This window comes from Phocoena phocoena, chromosome 1, assembly GCF_963924675.1.
Source record: "Phocoena phocoena chromosome 1, mPhoPho1.1, whole genome shotgun sequence".
Classification (NCBI taxonomy): Eukaryota; Metazoa; Chordata; class Mammalia; order Artiodactyla; family Phocoenidae; genus Phocoena; species Phocoena phocoena.
Window position 1 is genome coordinate 9,549,783 of NC_089219.1, and position 19,697 is coordinate 9,569,479.

Below are 19,697 nucleotides of genomic sequence, written 5' to 3' on the forward strand. Positions count from 1 at the left end.
TGTTTTGTGTATGGAATTCACAGTCCCCAAAGCATTTCCACATAAACTATCTCAATTGATTCTCCCAACATTTCAGTAGATTAGGCAGCACAGGGAATCTTGTTTTGGTTTTTTTGTGTGTGTTTTTTTTGTTTTTTTGTGGTACGTGGGCCTCTCACTGCTGTGGCCTCTCCCGTTGCGGAGCACAGGCCCAGCGGCCATGGCTCACGGGCCCAGCCGCTCCGCGGCATGTGGGATCTTCCCGGACTGAGGCACGAACCCGTGTCCCCTGCATCGGCAGGTGGACTCTCAACCACTGCGCCACCAGGGAAGCCCCTTGTTTTGTTTTTACATGAGGAAACTGAGGCTCAGAAAGAGTTACCCGCCCAAGGTTACATTGCTTGTTAGTGGTAGAGCTGGAACACACATTCAGGAATTATGTTTCCAGGATCCGTGACAGGACGCTGACCAACTAAATGGTAGTACCAGGCCCTTGAAAGAACGTACCACTAGCTGCATCTTCTGTATATACTTCTCTCATAGGTTCAGGGTATTTCGGAGTCAGGAAAATATCAATTTGCTTTGAATCTTTGTTTTTCAGATACTGTAGCATTTTCCTCCTGTCTTATGCTCACAGAATCATAATGTTTTCTCCTAAAGCATTTAGTTGTGGAGGTCAGTACATTTTTACACATTATTGAACTGTGGCTACCTCTGAGATAGAGTTTTGACCACTGATTAATTGCCTTTCTGTGTTTGGGAATCACATGAGAATGTGGAAGAGTCAGTATTAGAGTTCTAATTTTGGCTGATAGCCACAGCAGTGCTTCCTGATTAGAACCGGTAGATAAGACTTTCTTATGGACGAATGTGTACATCTTTGCTTTTCTGCTCCACAGCTGCACGATGAGAATCGGAAGGGGGATTCATCCTGAAGGCATGCCGGGCTGGTGTCAGGGCTTCTCACTGGATGGTGGTAGTGGTGTCCGAGCTTTGAGAGTCATCCAGCAAGGAAACCGCCCAGGGCTGATCTATAACATTGGTGGGTTATATTTGGGGCAGCGGGAGAATCGGAACCATGGGCCGATGACTTCAGGCTTGGAGGGATAAGTTGGCCATACATTTTGGCTTCGCTGCAAGTGCTGATTTTCTCATTTGGCATTGGGTCAGGTATCTGTTCTCTGAATGCTAGATTGATATCAACACAGATCTATTCTCCTAGGGATCTAAGGAGCCACCTGAACACTGCCCTTTTGAGGTCTGAGGCTCTGTTTAATTTCAGACTCACCTGTGTCAGGAGAGTATCAGTTTGGCTTGAATCCTTGTTTTTCATGGGAATAATAGGAACACTTAGAATGCTTTTTATCCTCCAAGCATTTCCCACGCATTCATTAAAACTTGCAAACCCTAAGAGGGTAAGAAGCATTGTTCTACTTGAAACTGAAGCAGAGAGAGGTTAAGTGACTTGTCCAGATAAAGGGGAAGTCTGTTAGAAGTAGGATTACAACTGGGGTGTCCACATTTGAGGCAAAAAATATAATAAAATGCACTTGGTGGTTGTGGTAATTAGAAGGCCCTAACTAGCTTAGCTTCTGGACGTGGCGGGGTGGTGAGGGAAGGGGAGGATGCTGTACCTATATGCCTCGTGGCCACCTGGAACACGCAAAAGATTTTCCAAAGGGTTAAGACAAACTTGATTTAAATGTCTCAGGTTTAAAATGTTAGCAGTGCATCTTGCCTTTCATATATAATTTCCAAGGATCTCAAAGCACTGTTTAGTATTGAATGTTGGGAAACCATTTAACTCTTTGGGAAGGTGGAAGTGTTCTGTTTTGTACTGTCCAATCAGGTGGAAGTGTTCTGTTTTGTACTGTCCAATCAGGAGGAAATGTTCTGTTTTGTACTGTCCAATCAGGAGGCACTAGCACGCGTGGCTGCTGAGCACTTGAGAGTACCTTACTAAAAACTGGTGGGCGTGACAAAGAAATCGAATTTCTCATTTCATTTTGGTTAGTGTAAGTGATCATGTATGACTAGTGGCTACTGTTTTGGACAGTGTCGATGTAAAGAGTCGTGTTATAAAAGGAAAAATTGAGATGGTATCATTTAGCTGTTTACCTTGAATCCCATGGAGTCAGTGATATGTTTAAGTGTTTGAAGGTTTATTAGTAGAAGGCTCTCTTCCAAGTAGAGTTAGCTTTTTGTTTTTTTAAACATGAATTTGCATGTATGCTCCCTTGACATGGAAGCTGTCTACTTTAAAGTTGACATTAAGACTTTTAATAGAAGAAATCAAGTGTATCTGATCCTCCAGCTGAGGATAATTTTCTTTACTTTTTCCTCACATTTTTTTGCTCCACCCCTTGAATAGGCAAAGGCTGCTTCATACAGAGTTTCAGTGATTTTGTTTCTGTGATTTGCTCACTCTTTCAGCTATTTTTGAGACTTAAATTAAAGGAACACCAGTACAAGTGAATTAGGGAGTTAACAGATCAGAATATTTATAATTGGAATTACGTTGGAACATCCAGGGCACCTAGTTGTCATATCCTAAGGTCTCTTCTCTTTTTATGGTCTCTTGATACTTGTTGACTACTGGTAGGGTCCTTGTATATGTCCCATCACGATGTGAGCAAGGACTCCCGAGGCAGGCTGCCTGGGTTTAAATCCATCTATGCCACCCACTGGCTGCGTGACCCAGGGCAAGTTACCCAGCTTTCCCTGCCTTAGTTTCTTCATCTGCAAAAATGAAGGAATGAAAATACCTAACTGATAAGAGGTTGTTATGAGAATTAAATGTTGAGCCTTTGGTGGAGGGTGTAGCATGTATTAAGAATTCAATAACTTATTATTTTTTATTATTTTTACCATAAACATTTTTATCGTTTTATAACCAGTGCTCAGCCCAGTGCCTTGAATATAGTTGCTTTATTCATTGTCTGAATGAATGAATGAATTCATCCACTGAGTTTCATATTTTTAAAAGTTGTTAGCAGAGTTTCTAAGAATGTAGTGCTATTTCATTTTTCTTTCTTTCTTTGGAACCTGGTGTTTTGAGATTTCTTTTTGATTGACTATGTCTTTTTTTCCTTGGTATGTGTTTTGTTTGCCTTTTTTTTTCCCCAGTACCTAGTAGGTACTGAAAACATTTATTTTATGAAGGAATAAATTCTGTAGTATCTAGCATTATGTTTGAGCTGGCTTCTTGGGCAGTGGGCTTAAAGAAAATACTAGAAGAGTCAGCTGAGTTCAGGGCAGTTGCAGAAGCCAGTTAAGTAATAATGAAATTTCTACGATATGCTGTAAAAGGGGCAAGTTCTCTAGGAGGAAATTTTGTGTCCCATGTGTAAGCAGAAATGTATCACATAAACTGTCTTAGTTGTTTTTTTTAATAAATTTATTTATTTTTGGCTGTGTTGGGTCTTCATCGCTGCGCACGGGCTTTCTCTAGTTGCAGTGAACAGGGGCTACTCTTCGTTGCGGCAGGCAGGCTTCTCATTGCAGTGGCTTCTCTTGTTGCAGAGCACGGGCTGTAGGCGTGCAGGCTTCAGTAGTTGTGGTACATGGACTCAGTAGTTGTAGCTTGCAGGCTCTAGAGCACAGGCTCAGTAGTTGTGGCTCGCAGACTCTAGAGCACAGGCTCAGTAGTTGTGGCGCACGGGCTTAGTTGCTCTGCGGCATGTGGGATCTTCCCGGACCAGGGCTTGAACCTGTGTCCCCTGCATTGGCAGGCGGATTCTTAGCCACTGCGCCACCAGGGAAGTCCCTGTCTTAGTTTTATAAATGGAAACCAAACTGAACACCTGTGTGTTTTAGTTGTTGTTATAGTTGTACACACTTTTTGAAGAAGCTAGGAATTATGGGAACATTGATGTTGCCATGGAGACTTTTTAAGGCCTAAATGGGAATAAAGTATAATACTTTGAGTGCTGTTGCTGTTTTCATTCCATTCTTAGGAGCCTTGACAGATTCTCTGGGTGCTACAATTGTTTTTTCAGAGAAATTGTGAAGGCTATTTAATTTTTTTAGACCACAAATTTTTTTCCTTCTGATTAACTCATGGAACTGGTTCTTGTTATTTGTAGGTATTGATGTCAAGAAAGGCCGAGGCCGATATATCGACACCTGTATGGTAATCTTCGCTCCCCGTTACCTGTTAGATAATAAATCATCTCACAAGCTTGCATTTGCACAGAGGGAATTTGCCAGGGGACAGGTAAGCAGCTTGCTTTTGAAGATTAACTAGTATTTATTTAATAGCACAGTGAGTTTTAATGCCAGGGCTTATCTCCCCGTCAACACTAAGTTTTTTGATGTGAATAATCATTTTGTGCCTTTGGTATCCTAAATATAGCTCCTGGTAGAGGGCAAGGCTCAGAGTAGATAGATACTCAGTAAGCATTTACATCTTGACTTGGCTTTTGACTAAAACCAATGATCCTGTGTGTTTTAGGGAACAGCCAATCCTGAAGGTTACATTTCCACCCTTCCTGGTTCCAGTGTGGTGTTCCATTGGCCTCGGAATGACTACGATCAGCTGTTATGTGTCCGATTGATGGATGTTCCCAATTGTATTTGGTCTGGAGGCTTTGAAGTCAACAAGAATAATTCCTTCCATATCAACATGAGGTAAGTTCAGAGACTATATTTAGACAAAAAGTAGCCTCAATTGAGGTGCAGTAATGTAAATAGTAAGCTATAAATACCATATAAATTTCAGATATTTATAAAGCTGTAAATAGTAATAAATAGTAAGACTACTCTTCATGAAATGCACACATATGTTTCTGGCTCAAAGGTCATAAAACTGCAAAGACCAGGCAAGGAGGAGTGAACATTTTGATGCAGTGAGTTAAAGGGAACATTGACAGTTTTGACCATTGTGCACTTGCTGTCGTCTGAGGTCACATGTTCAGGGGGTAGTACTGATCTCACTGTTACCCACAACTCTGTCAGCATTTAGATGGCAGCTTTGATTATAAATGTTTTTGTCTGTTCTTGCACATTGTACAAACTCTTCTCTCATTTGATGCGGTTTCAGTAAATCACCTGGCCTTCTTAGCCCAACCCAGTGACCCTCAGGTCCTTGTTAAGAAAAATCAACAAAATTCAGCCTCAAGTAGTACAGGATGACTGCTTTCTTTTTCTGCTTTCATCCATTGCTTAAAAAAAAAATGTATTAAACTTTAAAAATTGTGGTAAAATACACATACCATATGAGAAAGATAGCATAAAGACCCAGAGATGATTTTGTGGGCCTCAGGCACATAACGTAAAATTTACTATCTTCACCATTTTTAACTTCACTAGTGTTAAGTACATTCATGTTGTGCAAACAGTCTCCTAAACTCTTTTCCTCTTGCAAAATGGAAACTCTGTACCCATTAAACAACTGCTCCTCTTTTTCCCTTTCTTAACCCCTGGCAACCACTGTTTTCCTTTCTGTATGAATTTGACTACTCTAGGTACCTCAGATAAGTGAAATCATACAATATTTGTCTTTTTATGAGTGACTTATTTCACTTAGCTTAATGTTCTCAAGGTTCGTCCATGTTGTAATGTGTCAGAACGTCCTTTTTTTTTTTTTTTGGTGATAGTTTATTACATTTTATTTCACTCTAGTGCAGTGAAATTATATATATTCAAGTATAGTTGATTTACAATGTTGTGTTAATTTCTGCTGTACAGCATGGTGATTCAGTTACACGTATATATACATTCTCTTTCATATTCTTTTCCATTATGGTTTATCACAGGATATTGAATATAGTTCCCTGTGCTATACAGTAGCACCATTTTTACATTCACCATTTACATTTCACCATTTTACATTCCTGCCAATAGCTCACAAGGGTTCCAATTTCTCCATACCCTCACCAACACTTGTTATTTTTTGCCTTTCTGATAGTAATGGGTGTGAGGTGGTATCTCATGGTTTTGATTCTCATTTCCCTAATTATTAGTGATGTTGAACTTCTTTTCATGTGCTCTTTGGACGTTTGTACATCTTTTTGGGAGACATGTCTATTCAACTCCTTTGTCCATTTTCGAATTATTTTTGTTGCTGTTGAGTTGTAGGAGTCCTTTATATATTCTGAATACTAACCCCTTATGAGATACATAATTTGCATATATTTTCTCCCATTCCATACGTTGCCTTTTCACTCTGTTGATTGTGTTCTGTGATTTACAGTTTTTAATTTCGATGTAGTCCAACTTACCTATTTTAACTTTTGTTGCCTGTGCTTTTGGTGTCGTATCCAAGAAATCATTGCCAAATCCAGTGTTATGAAGCTTTCCCCGCTGTTTTCTTCTGAGAATTTTATAGTTTTAGCTCTTACATGTAGGTCTTTGATCCATTTTGAGTTAATGTTTCTATTTAGTGTAAGGTGAGGGTCCAACTTCATTCTTCTGTTTGTGGATATCCAGTTTTCCCAACACCATTTGTTGCAAAGACTTTCCTTTCCCCATGGTATGGTGTTGACACCCTGGTCAAAACTTGGTTGACCCTATATGTGAGGGTTTATTTCTGGGCTCTCTATTCTATTCATTCATATTCTATCTTTTTGCCAATATCACACATTTTTTTAAATTACAGTAGTTTTGTAATAAGTTTTGAAGTTAGGAAGTGTGAGACTTCCATCTTTGTTCTTTTTCAAGACTATTTTGGCTATTTGGAGTCCCTTGAGATTCCATCTGAATTTTACTATTTCTGGGGGGAAAAAAAAACACTTGGAATTTTGATGGGGGTTGTGTTAGATCTGTAGATCCACTTTGGGTAGCGTTGACATCTTGACAATACTAAGTCTTCTAATCCATGAACATGGGACGACTTTCTATTTATTTCTGTCCTCTTTAATTTTTTTCATCAAATGCTTTTTGAAGCTAAAGACACTGAAATCAGTGCCATTTCAACACATTTAGAAGCAGTATTTAATCATTTATACCTTATGGTTAGGTCTCTATGGAGAACACTATTGTAAGGGAACAGAAAAAAGGCTAATTTAATAATAGATGATCCAAAATAGTATTTATATTTGACTAAAAAAATGCGTTATCTGAGGTTTTTCTTTGTTTCTGTTTTTGTTGATGATGTGCCTTTCTTAATTATCCTCTGCCCTGGCCCCCCCTTATTAGAGTTAATTGCTTCTGGCATAGTGGTTTTCCAGCTATGTTCCTAGGGGCCATTGGGGTCTAAGGAGGTGACTTTACAGGTCAAGGGAGCAAAGTGGGCAGGGCTCCAATGCCCTCATCCCTACTTCAACCAGAACTCCTATCTGGTAGTATCATATGTTCCCCACAACAGCGGTCCCCAACCTTTCTGGCACCAGGGACCAGTTTCGTCAAAGACAGTTTTTCCACGGATGGTGGGGTGGGGGGATGGTTCAGGTGGTAATGCAAGTGATGGGGAGCGGCAGATGAAGCTTCGCTCGCTTGCCCACCGCTCACCTCCTGCCGTGTGGCCCCGTCCACCGAGGACCAGGGGTTGGGGACCCCTGCCCCACAAGATTTTGTGGTGGGGGCGGGCAGGGGAAGGTGAGGAATTCTGCAGATGAAACCACCATTGGTTTATATACTGCCTTGGTGGAGGCAGCCCAGATCTGTTGTGTGGTGTGAAGCCAATTCAGAATTAAACAAAAAAGTTACTCATCGTTACTTCAAAAAAGAAGAAAAGGAAGTAAAAGGGGTGGAGGGTGGCAGAAGGATGGCTTGTGTACCTTTGTTAATCCTTTTGAAATAGTTTCAGTGTGTGACCCTAAACTACTGAGCAGGGACCTGAGCCAGCTGTTTCCTTCCTTTACTTTCCTCACATTTTCATTTTGAAACAGTTTAAACCCACAGAAAACTTATAAGAGTAGTACAGAGGCACCCCTCTTTTACCTAGATTTCCTACATTTCAACATTTGGTCTGTTCTTGTTCTCTCTCCACACGTGCACACATACATTTTTTTTTCCCAAACCATTTGAAAGTAATGTGAAGTCATCATGATACTTCAGCCATAAAAACTTTATTACCTGTCATTACACACTGAAGAAATTTAATATTGATTATGTTTTTAAATAAATAGTTCTCTAAAATGTCCTTCATAGCAACCTTCCTCCCCAGATCTAGGACCCAGTGAAGGATCATGCATTTTATTTGGCTGGTATATCTCATCTCCTTTAATCTAGAATAGTCATAGTCTCACTTTTCCCTTTTTGTCTTTATTGACGTTGACATTTTTGGAGTCCAAGCCGGTGTCTGGTAGAATGTTTTATTTTCTGGATTTTTCTGATGGTTTTTTTTTTTTTTTTTTTTTTTTTTTGCGGTACGCGGGCCTCTCATTGTGGCCTCTCCTGTTGCGGAGCACAGGCTCCGGATGCGCAGGCTCAGTGGCCATGGCTCACGGGCCTAGCCGCTCCTCGGCATGTGGGATCTTCCCAGACCGGGGCACAAACCCGTGTCCCCTGCATCGGCAGGCGGACTCTCAACAACTGTGCCACCAGGGAATCCATGATGGTTTTTTATATATAAATTTGGGCCAAAAAAGAAAAATTTGGGCCATCCATTTTTGGTAAGAGTACTACTTCTGCGGTGGTACGTGTTTCCCACTGCATCACATCCGGAGGCCTGTGACGTCTGTTGGTCCTATTATTGATGTTGCTAAATTCGATCATCATTTGGTTTAGCTGGTGTCCACCAGGTCTCTGTATTGTGAAGTTACCTTTTCTTCTTTGTAAACAGGACTAGTCCATTGGGGGGATAACTTGAGACTGTGTGTATGTTCTGTTTCCCCAAAACCTTTCACTCAGTGGTTTGATGGTTCTTACCTGAATCAGTTATTACATTGGTGGTTGCAAAATGGTGATTTTCTGGTTCTCTCATTTCTTCTACATTTATTAACTGATATTCTTCCCTAAGGAAGAGCTTTCTTTCCATTCTCTCCAGTGGTTTATCTGTATTTAAGTACACACACACACACACACACACACACACACACACACACCACCCACGTAAATTATGATCACATACTGATACCTCCAATCCACAGGATTCTTCCTCACCTTCCCTCATCCTACAGTGCAAACCCTGTTTATCAATAACATCAATATATTAGTTTGAACCATGTGAAATTCCTCTTTTCTAGGTCAAAAGTAGTCTAATACTAACAATTTTATGTAGTTCAACCAATATTTACTCATTTGCTGCACTGACGCTAGGACCCAAAACAAACCCTAAGTAAAATTTGTAGATCTCATACAGTTATGGCGTGCTGTTCAAAGTTGCTTGAATGAATTCTTTTTTACTGTGTGATTATACTGTCAATTTCTACTTTTTCTAATGTGATCAGAGAGCGCACAGTGGTGATCATGAGAAGTATGAGGAGATTGTGAACTGGAGCTTGTTCCCTCCATTTTATGCAGCCTCTTTTGTTTCCTTTTGCTGCAGAGACACTCTGGGAAAATGCTTCTTCCTGCGTGTGGAAATTACTCTTCGAGGAGCTACCTATAGGATCTCCTTTAGTGATACAGATCAGTTACCCCCTCCTTTCCGAATTGACAACTTTTCTAAGGTATCAAGGGGAGTTGAGAGCCAGTTTGGCTGTTTCATATGCGGGAAAGTGGAATATATACTGCCCTTAAGATAATGGTGAATGAAGTACATTTTAAACTTGGGTTCAAAAGAAGCCATACAGGATCTTAGAAATCTTACCATTGGGAGGTGGTTTCTGCTGGTTATTTTGATTGCTGGGCAGCCTTGTCCAGAAGGGACTTCTCAGTCCCCAGAATTTATTTTGACTAGATAGTTTGGTTGGCACGGTGCCCTCTGTAGACATTTCCATATAAACAGAGAGAGAGGAATCAGAATCAGATTGACAAATGCCCGGTAGAATGGGCGGGCATTCTTCCTGTTGCTTAGTTACAGTGAGCTCTTTTATGAATCTTCCAAGTAAAGCCAAGATGGAAATCATTAGATTCTATTTTAAATTATGCCTTACATCTTAAAATATGTGACTTTCCATAGCTGAATTCCAAAATTTTTGTTCAAAGTGTATCCCAGGGGGTTGAGGGTAGACTAGATGCCATTGAAAGGACAGAGAAGCTTCCTCTAGGTATTTGGCGTGGCAGAGCTTCTCAAAACCCTTTACCCAACAGGCTGTGGCCCATGTCTAATTGGTGGGCTTTTTGCAATTTTGAAGATGATTAGAGAGGCATTTGAAGAGGCCACATGATGAGCCTCCCTTGTGGTTATATGCTGTGTAGGGTTCATTTGGGAAGGATCTGGGACTTAAACCTAGGAGGCACTGATAACTTTCCAATACCACCGCTCTGACTGAAAGTCCTCTTTATCCTCTCCGCCCTTACTGTAGGTCCCGGTTGTCTTCACTCAGCATGGCGTTGCTGAACCCAGGCTCCGAACTGAAGTGAAGCCCATGACTTCCTTGGATTATGCCTGGGACGAACCCACCCTGCCACCTTTTATCACTCTGACTGTTAAAGGGGCAGGTTCCTCTGAGATCAACTGCAACATGAATGATTTCCAGGATAACCGACAGCTTTATTATGAAAATTTCATTTACATTGCTGCTACATATACGTTCTCTGGGTAATTCTGAGTTAAATTACTGTTCGTAAAGCAGAAAACTCTAATTATTAACCGGTTTTAAATTTTAAGCAGTTCTCAGGAGGCTAAGGGATGAACGAAGATTCCTTCCATTCTTTACCAAATCCTAGGCTCAGGCTCTATCTTGAGAGGTCTTTAGTCTAAACCCTTGTCTTCTGGCTAGAGTAAAACTTATCCAAAAAGGCAAGACTCTTCTCTTTTTAATAATCTATCCCCAATAATCCATTCTAGTATCTAACAACTCCCTTAAGGCATTGTTATTATAATGTTTTAAATTTCTCTTGCTTTAAACTTCTAGCCATTTTTTGTTTTACCTCTTTCCTCATTTGAAACTGACTAATCTTCATCCATAATCATTCAAGTCACCATTCTGACTCTCCTCTTCCATTGAGAATTCTGATGAAGCAGACACTTAAAGGTCTTTTTAATAGTCACCTAAAGGCAAGCAGAGGAGTTTAACTTGACAGTAATTCCAGTTGTCTTAGAATTATAATCTTCACTGTTGTCTGACTAGTTAGTTGTATTTAGAAAGAAAAGACAGGTGAGGAATAGTGAGCTTATTCTAATTCTGTTAGATTGGTACAGAGATAGGTACGTAGAGATTCAAAATGTTAGGCTTTCAAAAGTAGTCATTCCACCAACACATAAATATAGTTTGTTTCTGTGCTGGTTACAGGGCCAATTTTAAAGTTGAAGAAACTGGGAAGATAGCCTAATCTTTAGCATTCCAAATATAAGTCACCTGGTGAACAGGGCATTTAAAGTCATATTTCTGTGCAAAATGTTCTGAATAATTTTGCTCATGAAATATTTTTGTATGTGCCTGACGCCCACAAAATCATCTCTGAGTCTGTGCAGTGTCTCTCTCAGCTACCTAGACTCCAGATTTCACTAAAAATGAATTGAATAGGCATCTTTGCTTAGAATAGCCCTTCTTTTCCTTGTTTATTACAGTTCTCTTTTGATAATGATGGTGCTGAGATGCTTATCTTGTTTTAATTAAGTCAATCATGTGTGTTTCTTTCTTTTTAAAGATTATGGCACTCAGTAGTATGACATGCTTAAGGTTTTAGTGCCTGAAAAACCAGTCCTTAATCTGGTTGCTATTCATGTTTTTCTCTTTACTTTCTTATGTTAAATTCAGTAGTTACTAAGCTGTTTAACTGAAGAATCCTAATGGAGAATTACGAGTTTAATGGGTTGAACAGATATGGATAGAGAAAAAGAGAAGTTCCTGGGAATCTTAGTGTGCTAAGGGGTTGACCCCTATTTTGAAGTGCAGTAGATCCTATTTCTTCGCATATTTGGTGAGAACTGACGATGAGGAAGGAGACTAGTTTTGTTTTGTTTTGTTTTAAATTGAGGTGAAGTTCATATACCATAAAATTAACCATTTTAAAGTGATCAGTTCAATGGCATTTAGTATATTCGTGATATTGTACAGCCACCACCTCTGTCTAGTTCCAAAATGTTTTCATCACCCCAAACCCATTAAGTAGTGACTCCCCCATTAAACCTCTTCTCTCAGCCCCTGGAAACCACCAATCTGCTTTCTGTCTCTCAGGATTTACCTATTTCAGATATTTCACATAAATTATCATAAAATATGTGACCTTTTGTGTCTGGCTTCTTTCACTTAGCATGATGTTTTCAAGGTTCATCCACACTGTAGCATGTATCACTGTTTCATTCCTGTTATGGCTGAGTAATATTCCATTGTGTGTCTGTACCACATTTTATCCGTTCTTCCTTTGATGGACATTGCGTTGTCTCTACCTTTTGGCTGTTGTGAACAGTGCTATCAGCATGCCCATACATGTACTTGTTTAAGTACTTGTTTTTAATTCTTTCGCGTATATACCTAGGAGTGGAATTGCTGGGTTCTACGGTAATTTTATGTTTACCTTTTTTTTTTTTTTTTTTTGCGGTACACGGGCCTCTCACTGTTGTGGCCTCTCCCGTTGCGGAGCACAGGCTCCAGAGGCGCAGGCTCAGCGGCCATGGCTCACGGGCCCAGCCGCTCCGCGGCATGTGGGATCTTCCCGGACCGGGGCACGAACCCGTGTCCGCTGCATCGGCAGGTGGACTCTCAACCACTGTGCCACCAGGGAAGCCCCTATGTTTACCTTTTTGAGGAACTGCTATGCTATTTTCCACAGGAGCTGAATCATTTTATGTCCCACCAGTAATGTGTAAGGGTTCCGGTTTCTCTACATTCTCAGTAGTGCTTTTTGTTTTCCACTTAAAAAAAAATTTTTTTTTAATGTTTTTTTAAAATTTATTTTATTTATTTATTTTTGGCTGTGTTGGGTATTCGTTGCTACGTGTGGGCATTCTCTAGTTGCGGTGAGTGGGGGCTACTCTTCCTTGTGGTGCACGGGCTTCTCATTGCAGTGGCTTCTCTTGCTGCGGAGCATGGGCTCTAGGCACACAGGCTTCAGTAGTTGTGGCACATGGGCTCAGTAGTTGTGGCTCACAGGTTTAGCAGTTGTGACGCACAGGCTCAGTTGCTCCGCGGCATGTGGAATCTTCCTGGACCAGGGCTCGAACCCGTGTCCCCTGCATTGGCAGGTGGGTTCTTAACCACTGTGCCACCAGGAAAGCCCTGTTTTCCACCTTTTTTTTTTTTTTTAATTAATTAATTTATTTATTTATTTTTGACTGTGTTGGGTCTTTGTTTCTGTGCGAGGGCTTTCTCTAGCTGCGGCAGGTGGGGGCCACTCTTCATTGCGGTGTGCGGGCCTCTCACTATCGAGGCCTCTCTTGTTGCGGAGCACAGGCTCCAGACACGCAGGCTCAGTAGTTGTGGCTCACGGGCCTAGTTGCTCCGCGGCATGTGGGATCTTCCCAGACCAGGGCTCGAACCCGTGTCCCCTGCATTGGCAGGCAGATCCTCAACCACTGCGCCACCAGGGAAGCCCTCCACCTTATTTTGATTGTAGTAATTCTACTGAATAGGTAATGTTATCTCATTGCGGTTTTGATTTGCATTTCCATAATAATTAATGATATTGAAGATCTTATCATGTGCTTATTCCCATTTGTGTATCTTTTTTGTTTGTTTGTTTGTGTGTTTTTTGACCATGTCGCACAGCTTGCGGGATCATAGTTCCCCAACCAGGTAGTGAACCCGGGCCGCCCTAGCCACGGCGTTGAAAGCGGTGGCTCCTAACCACTGGACTGCCAAGGAATTCCCTATTTGTATATCTTTGGGGAAATGTCTATTCAAATCCTTGGCCCATTTTTAGATTAGATTTTTTTGCCTTTTTGAATTTTTAAGCTCCTTATATAATACGGATACAAATCCCATATCAGATATATGATTTGCAAATATCTTCTCCCATTCCGTGGATTGTCTTTTTACTTTCTTGGTAATGTCTTTCGGAAGGATAAAAGTTTTTTAATGTTGTTGAAGTCAAAATTTTTTTGGTCACTTGTGCTTTTGATATCATGAAAACAGGTTTTTAACTCGGAATTTTTCAGTCCATTTTTTGATGATAGAGATTAGTGGAAACAGGAGGATAATCTAAATAAAATCTCATTGAAGTACCCTAAAGTGTAGTTAGGCTGCAACATTCCATAAAGCTTAGTATTCTTAAGCCATAGAGAAACACAAGCAGGTGGAATTGGAGGAAGGTGATTATGAACCCTTTGTTTTCTTTTCATCCTTAAGGGACTTCTGATTTCTTGCTAAGACATGGGGATGCAATAATTCTGATCATCTTCCTGGCAAACAGTAGAACTAATTCTTGGACCCTTGGAATGTCTGGATTAGTTTTTGGTTTTTTGTCTCTAAAGATATATAGTCATCCTTTTATGTCTGAATTTTAAGCCACTGAAATTATCAGGAGAGGGGAAATGTCAGAGTATGTCTTCTGACAAATGAATCTTTGAACTGTGCAGGAAAACAGCACAACCTTGATCTTTCTACAGCTTGAGTCAGGCTTTTTCTTCTATGATTAAAGAAGAATTATCTTCTTTATGGTGGAGGTTTAGCCGTTTGCTTATGAGTACATGAATACGCATGCGAGTCCACGTGTATACGTGTGTGTGTGTGTGTTATGATTGTTACTGTTTTTTCAATTCTAGTTTACAGGAGGGGACAGGACGGCCTGTGGCTTCCAACAGAGCCATTACCTGTGCAGAGCTCGTCTTGGATGTCTCACCGAAGACACAGAGAGTCATTTTAAAGAAGAAGGTAAGAGAGCTTAGAACTTGGAGTTTAGAAGAAAAGATTTTTAGCCCTGGAAGGGACAGGGGCCACCTGGTCCACCCCCTCGTTTTGCAGATGAGCAAGCAGAGACCTAGGCCCGTGCTCAGATGGAACTTGGGTGTCTTGACTGCTCCAGTTGTTGTTCTCCCCACTGTCCCACGACGCCTGCTCTAGGAATTCCAAGCCCTTCTCATCTTTGATACCTTTTCGAAGAACTTAATTCTTGAATTTATTTTTTTTCAAACTTGTGATTTGTCGTTTTCATTACTTTCTATTGTAACACTCCCCTAATCTACTCTTCCCTAAACTCAGTGGAAAAATTATCACACTGACAGTTTTTTCCCTTTTTATGCCAACATTCTTTTCAAGTTAGTTTATGAAATGATTATGCTAATAGACCTAGATATTGAGAGAAAGAGTAAAGTTTGACCAGAAATATTGTGACTGACAGAAAGACTGGTAATAAATAGTTCAGACTTCAAAATGAATGTTGTTTGAGAACACAGAGGTGCAGAAATTACTTTAAGAGGAGGAAGATCAGCAGCTATAATTATTTGAAACCATTTACCTGAGGGGTGTGTTCTGGAAAATTTTGCATAATATAAATCATATAATCCAAAAACAACCCTGACAGAGGTTGTGTGTTTCCAACATAAGTGGCCCTAATGCTGACAGAGGATGCCCTTTAATCATCTAAAGTGCTATCATGTGTGGCAGTAATGTAGGTGGTTTATGACTCATTTGGCTTTGAGGTTGTACAACTCTTACCGCATTTTTAATGGGGGATAGATTCAAATTATTTCAGATTTTGCACATCAAATGAAACTTTAATACATGTGTTTCTAATTCACTTTTATATTTTTAACAGCTTTATTGAGATATAATTCATATACCATACAAATCACCCATTTAAAATATACAATTCAGTGGGTTTTAATATATCCACAGTAGGTACTACTTTAACCACACTCAATTTTAGAACATTTTCATCACCTCAAGAAAGAACCCTGTATCCTTTAGCTATCACCCCCGCATTCTCCTTACTTCCCAGCTCTAAGCAGTCGTTAATCTACTCTCTGTCACTGTAAACGCCCCTGTTCTGGACTTTGGTCAATATATGAGTGGTCTTTAATGAAGGGTTTCTTTCAGTTATCCTAATGTTTTCAAGGTTCTTCATCTATCTATCAATCAACCAGTACTTCTACATGTGTTTTTATGTCATACCAGCTGAAAGTCACATAATTCAAATTTGCTTAAAATGTTATCACATTCTTTTATATAAGACTGTGTTTATGTGTTAGATACATTTTAGAAATAAGATTTGGGAATGGTGATGGGTAAAGAGACCATGAGATGTAGTAATTGAAAGTAAACAATTTTCTAGACTTTATTGAACATTTTGAAAAAGGAAATTTTAAAAGGCAATAATCTAAAAATAAAAGAGTCTAACAGAAATCAAGGAATTGGGAAAAAAATAGAAGAGCCCTTGGAAATGATGCAGATGACCTTCAAAGAAATGTTCAAGTTAATGAGGATGTTAGAGGGAATGGAAACCAACTCAAGAGAAAGATGATTTATCAGTGGAGTATGATCACCGGGTGTGATCAGCAAAACACTAATAATAAATATACATACATGGGATTTCCAAGGGCTGGTGTATGCTAAGTGGACAGAAACAGACTTCTTTTAATTAAGTAGCAAAAAATACTTCACGTAAAATTTTATAATTTACACACTTTCACAGTTGTCATTTCACTTGATGAGGATGAAAACCGGTAAATGGGAGGGAAGGTGATGAGTGAGTTACGTTGACATCTAAAACTAGGCAATGTTCTCTGAATTGGCACTAGGAAATGGACCTATGTGCTTGAATTAGAAACCAAGAGTAGAAGGTTGACCTCTCAGGTTTTTGTTTGTTTGTTTTTTGGGATTTTTTTTTTTTTTTACTGTTTTGAAAGAATCTCAAATTTACAGAAAAGTTGGTAGAAATTCTGTAAAGTGGATTTGTCCTGTTGCTGGTGACGTTAACGTTAGCACTTGCTTAAGGTGATGTCTGCCAGCCTTCTCCACTGTGAAGGAAGTTTTTCTTTTCCCTTGTATTTAGTAAATATTTTGTGGAGAGGTGCTTTGAGACTCTGTAAATATCCTGTTCCTCATCAAGTTTTCTATGTATGTATGTATGCATGCATGCATGCATGTGTATTAGCTTGGACTTCCAGAACAAAATAATATAGACTAAACAATGAGAATTTATTTCTCGCAGTTCTGGAAGCTAGGAGGTCCAAGATCAGGGTGCCGGGCAAGTCGGTTCCCGGAGGGGGCCCTTCTTCTAGTTTTGGACTGCAGCCTTCTTACCGTGTCCTCAGATGGCAGAGCAAGAGTGGGGTCAGGGGTGAGGGGAGAGGAGAAAGCAAGCCCTTTGGTGTCTTAATGACACTGATCCCATCAGGAGACCCCCACCCTCATGACCTCATCTAAGCCTAATTATTACCCAAAGGCCCCATTTTCATCACAGCTGTGGGTTAGGTCTTCAGCATAAGGATTTTGCAGGAGCACAGTTCAGTCTGTAGCTTTATGTATGTCCCCATGGCTCCCTGTTTTATTCAGTGTGTTATCTATTACTGTCAGGGTTTATTTTTATCCTCAGTTCTCATATTTGGCCGGTGGGAGTGCCTTTAACCTCCTGTGTCCTTTTGACATATGCCCCCTCATGCCTTGAGCACTTTCATACTTTCTGACACAGCGAGTTATTTTGGGCTCATTTTGTACTTTCCCTGCAGCATTCCCGGAATTTGCCACTTCTTTGAGGAGCCCTGATTCCTTTTATCAGAGAATGGAATTTAGAAACTTAAGATATGTACGCTAGGTGCCCTTGTTGCTGTTGTGGTGTCGCTGTTCCCAGACTCTCTCAAGGGACAGACCTAGCGATTTTATGTATACATGACGTATATATGCACACACACGGCACATATTGTATCTGCGTATATACATACGTGCATATGCATACATATATGTGTATTTCTATATTCAACAGATTTCTCTATCTCTGTGTATTAAGAACCAGCAGTTCACACTAATAGCTCTAATTCCAGTCCAGCATCACAAAGCTCATTGTAATTTTTTCCCTTTTCATATTTGTAACTCACTTGTCCAGCACTAAGAATGTATTTATTAATTTGATCAGTTCCCGTGAATGCAACCCATGTTCTCTCATCACAGTTGTGCCCCCGCCCCGAGTGTGGACACACCCTGTTACCTGGCGTGGGCCCTGATCTCCACATGCTGGGCAGCTCCCCGTCCAACCCCACCTCCTGCAGGAATTCACTCCTCACCTGTCTCTGTCTCTGACAACCCACACTAGGCTCGCCTCCCCAGCCCCTCGATATGGGTCAGCACCCACCTTGGGTTTCAACATCCCACTCTGGGCCGGGCCACCACAATATACCCACCTACCCTCACACAGCCCCCATGGCCTTCTCCCTCCCTCAGTCTCACCTCAAGGTTTTAGGACTAAATTGTGAGGAAAGGGGGCAGGGGAGGGGAACTGGAAGGAGAATGGTGGCTCTTGGGTTTTTAAATGGAGGTTTGGGTAGTTTCCAGTGATGATGAGCCTGCACATACGGGCAGGCAGTAGAGGAATCCATGTATGAAAACTTGGTTTCACCTGGGCGTCTGTGCTTTGATTCCCGATCTGGAACACCTCCAGGAAAATTGAGGTGCTTTTCTGTGTGGTTTTGGTGCTAGAGATAGATGTATTCTCTTACTGTGAACAGAGAAGTAAGCATGTGGGGATTGCGGGTGGAGAAGTGCAGCTGTTTCATCTCTTTTCACAGGTACGAGAGGCATTAGCACACAGTAGAAAAAGCATCATGACACTGCTATATCTAAAATAGATAATAAATAAAGAAAATAGATAACCAACGAGGACCTGCTGTGTAGCACAGGGAAGTCTGCTCAATTCTCTGTACACCTGAAACTAACACAACACTGCTAATCAGCTATACTCCAACATAAAATAAAAATTAAAAAAAAGAAAGAGCATCATATCTTCTAGATTTGAGTTCTGGCTTTGCCACTTAAAGATGATGATATCTGGTATTTCACATTCCTACCGGAGCCTCATTTTCCCACTGATCTCCCAGGTTTGTGAGAGGGATCAACTAGGATGCTGTACATAATGTGCTGTGTAAAGGGATGTGATCATGATAACATAGCAAACATTTATCGAGGCGTTAACCCTGTGCCAAGTATGTGCTGAAAGTGCCTTGTATTTATGACACTTATCACAAGAACCCTCAGAGGTAGCTTAATTTCCCCCTTTGACAGGATCAGGAAACAGGAGCTCTGAGAAATTTAGTAGCTTATCCAAGGTCACTTAGCTAGTAAATGAGGCAGCTGGATTTCAGATCCTGGCATTCGACTCCAGCATTCATATTACTTTGTTAGCTTTTAATGCAGCTTTGACAGCTTTGTTGCAAAAGCTGTCTTTCCAACGCGGGGCAGCGTGTGGATGCGTTTGTGGTACCTAGAATGTGATCCTGACAGGTCTAGTTGGAGTATACGTTCCCATAGAAAGAGTATTCTCAATGGTTAGGTGTTCCTGAAATGGAATTATAGGGATTGTGTTAGAAAGGTAGTATGGCAACGTGGATAAGCACGTCGTCCCTGGACTCACACTTTGGGGATTCAGACCTTCACTCTACCACCTACTAGTTAATGTGACCGTGGTGAAGTTTCTTTATCTCACTGGGACTTAACCTTCTTCATTTGTAAGTAAGAACAGTAATAGTATATACCTCATTGGTTTGTTTTGAGAATTAAATGAATTACTTTGTGTAACTCACACTGATCAGTGGCTGACACATAGCAAATATTCAGGAGGTGTTATTACTATTATTA

General features: G+C 40.6%; 1 protein-coding gene across 2 annotated transcripts in view; it reads left to right on the forward strand.

The window, feature by feature from the left end:
* The window catches only part of VPS13D (vacuolar protein sorting 13 homolog D), a 239,477-nt gene that overhangs the window by 104,581 nt on the left and 115,199 nt on the right, over positions 1–19,697 (forward strand). For both annotated transcript variants that reach the window (XM_065885784.1, XM_065885795.1), the window contains 6 exons: positions 879–1,021; positions 4,065–4,195; positions 4,433–4,608; positions 9,410–9,533; positions 10,332–10,567; positions 14,675–14,783. In XM_065885784.1, the coding sequence (XP_065741856.1) occupies positions 879–1,021; positions 4,065–4,195; positions 4,433–4,608; positions 9,410–9,533; positions 10,332–10,567; positions 14,675–14,783 (919 nt within the window). The remainder of the gene's footprint in view (positions 1–878; positions 1,022–4,064; positions 4,196–4,432; positions 4,609–9,409; positions 9,534–10,331; positions 10,568–14,674; positions 14,784–19,697) is intronic.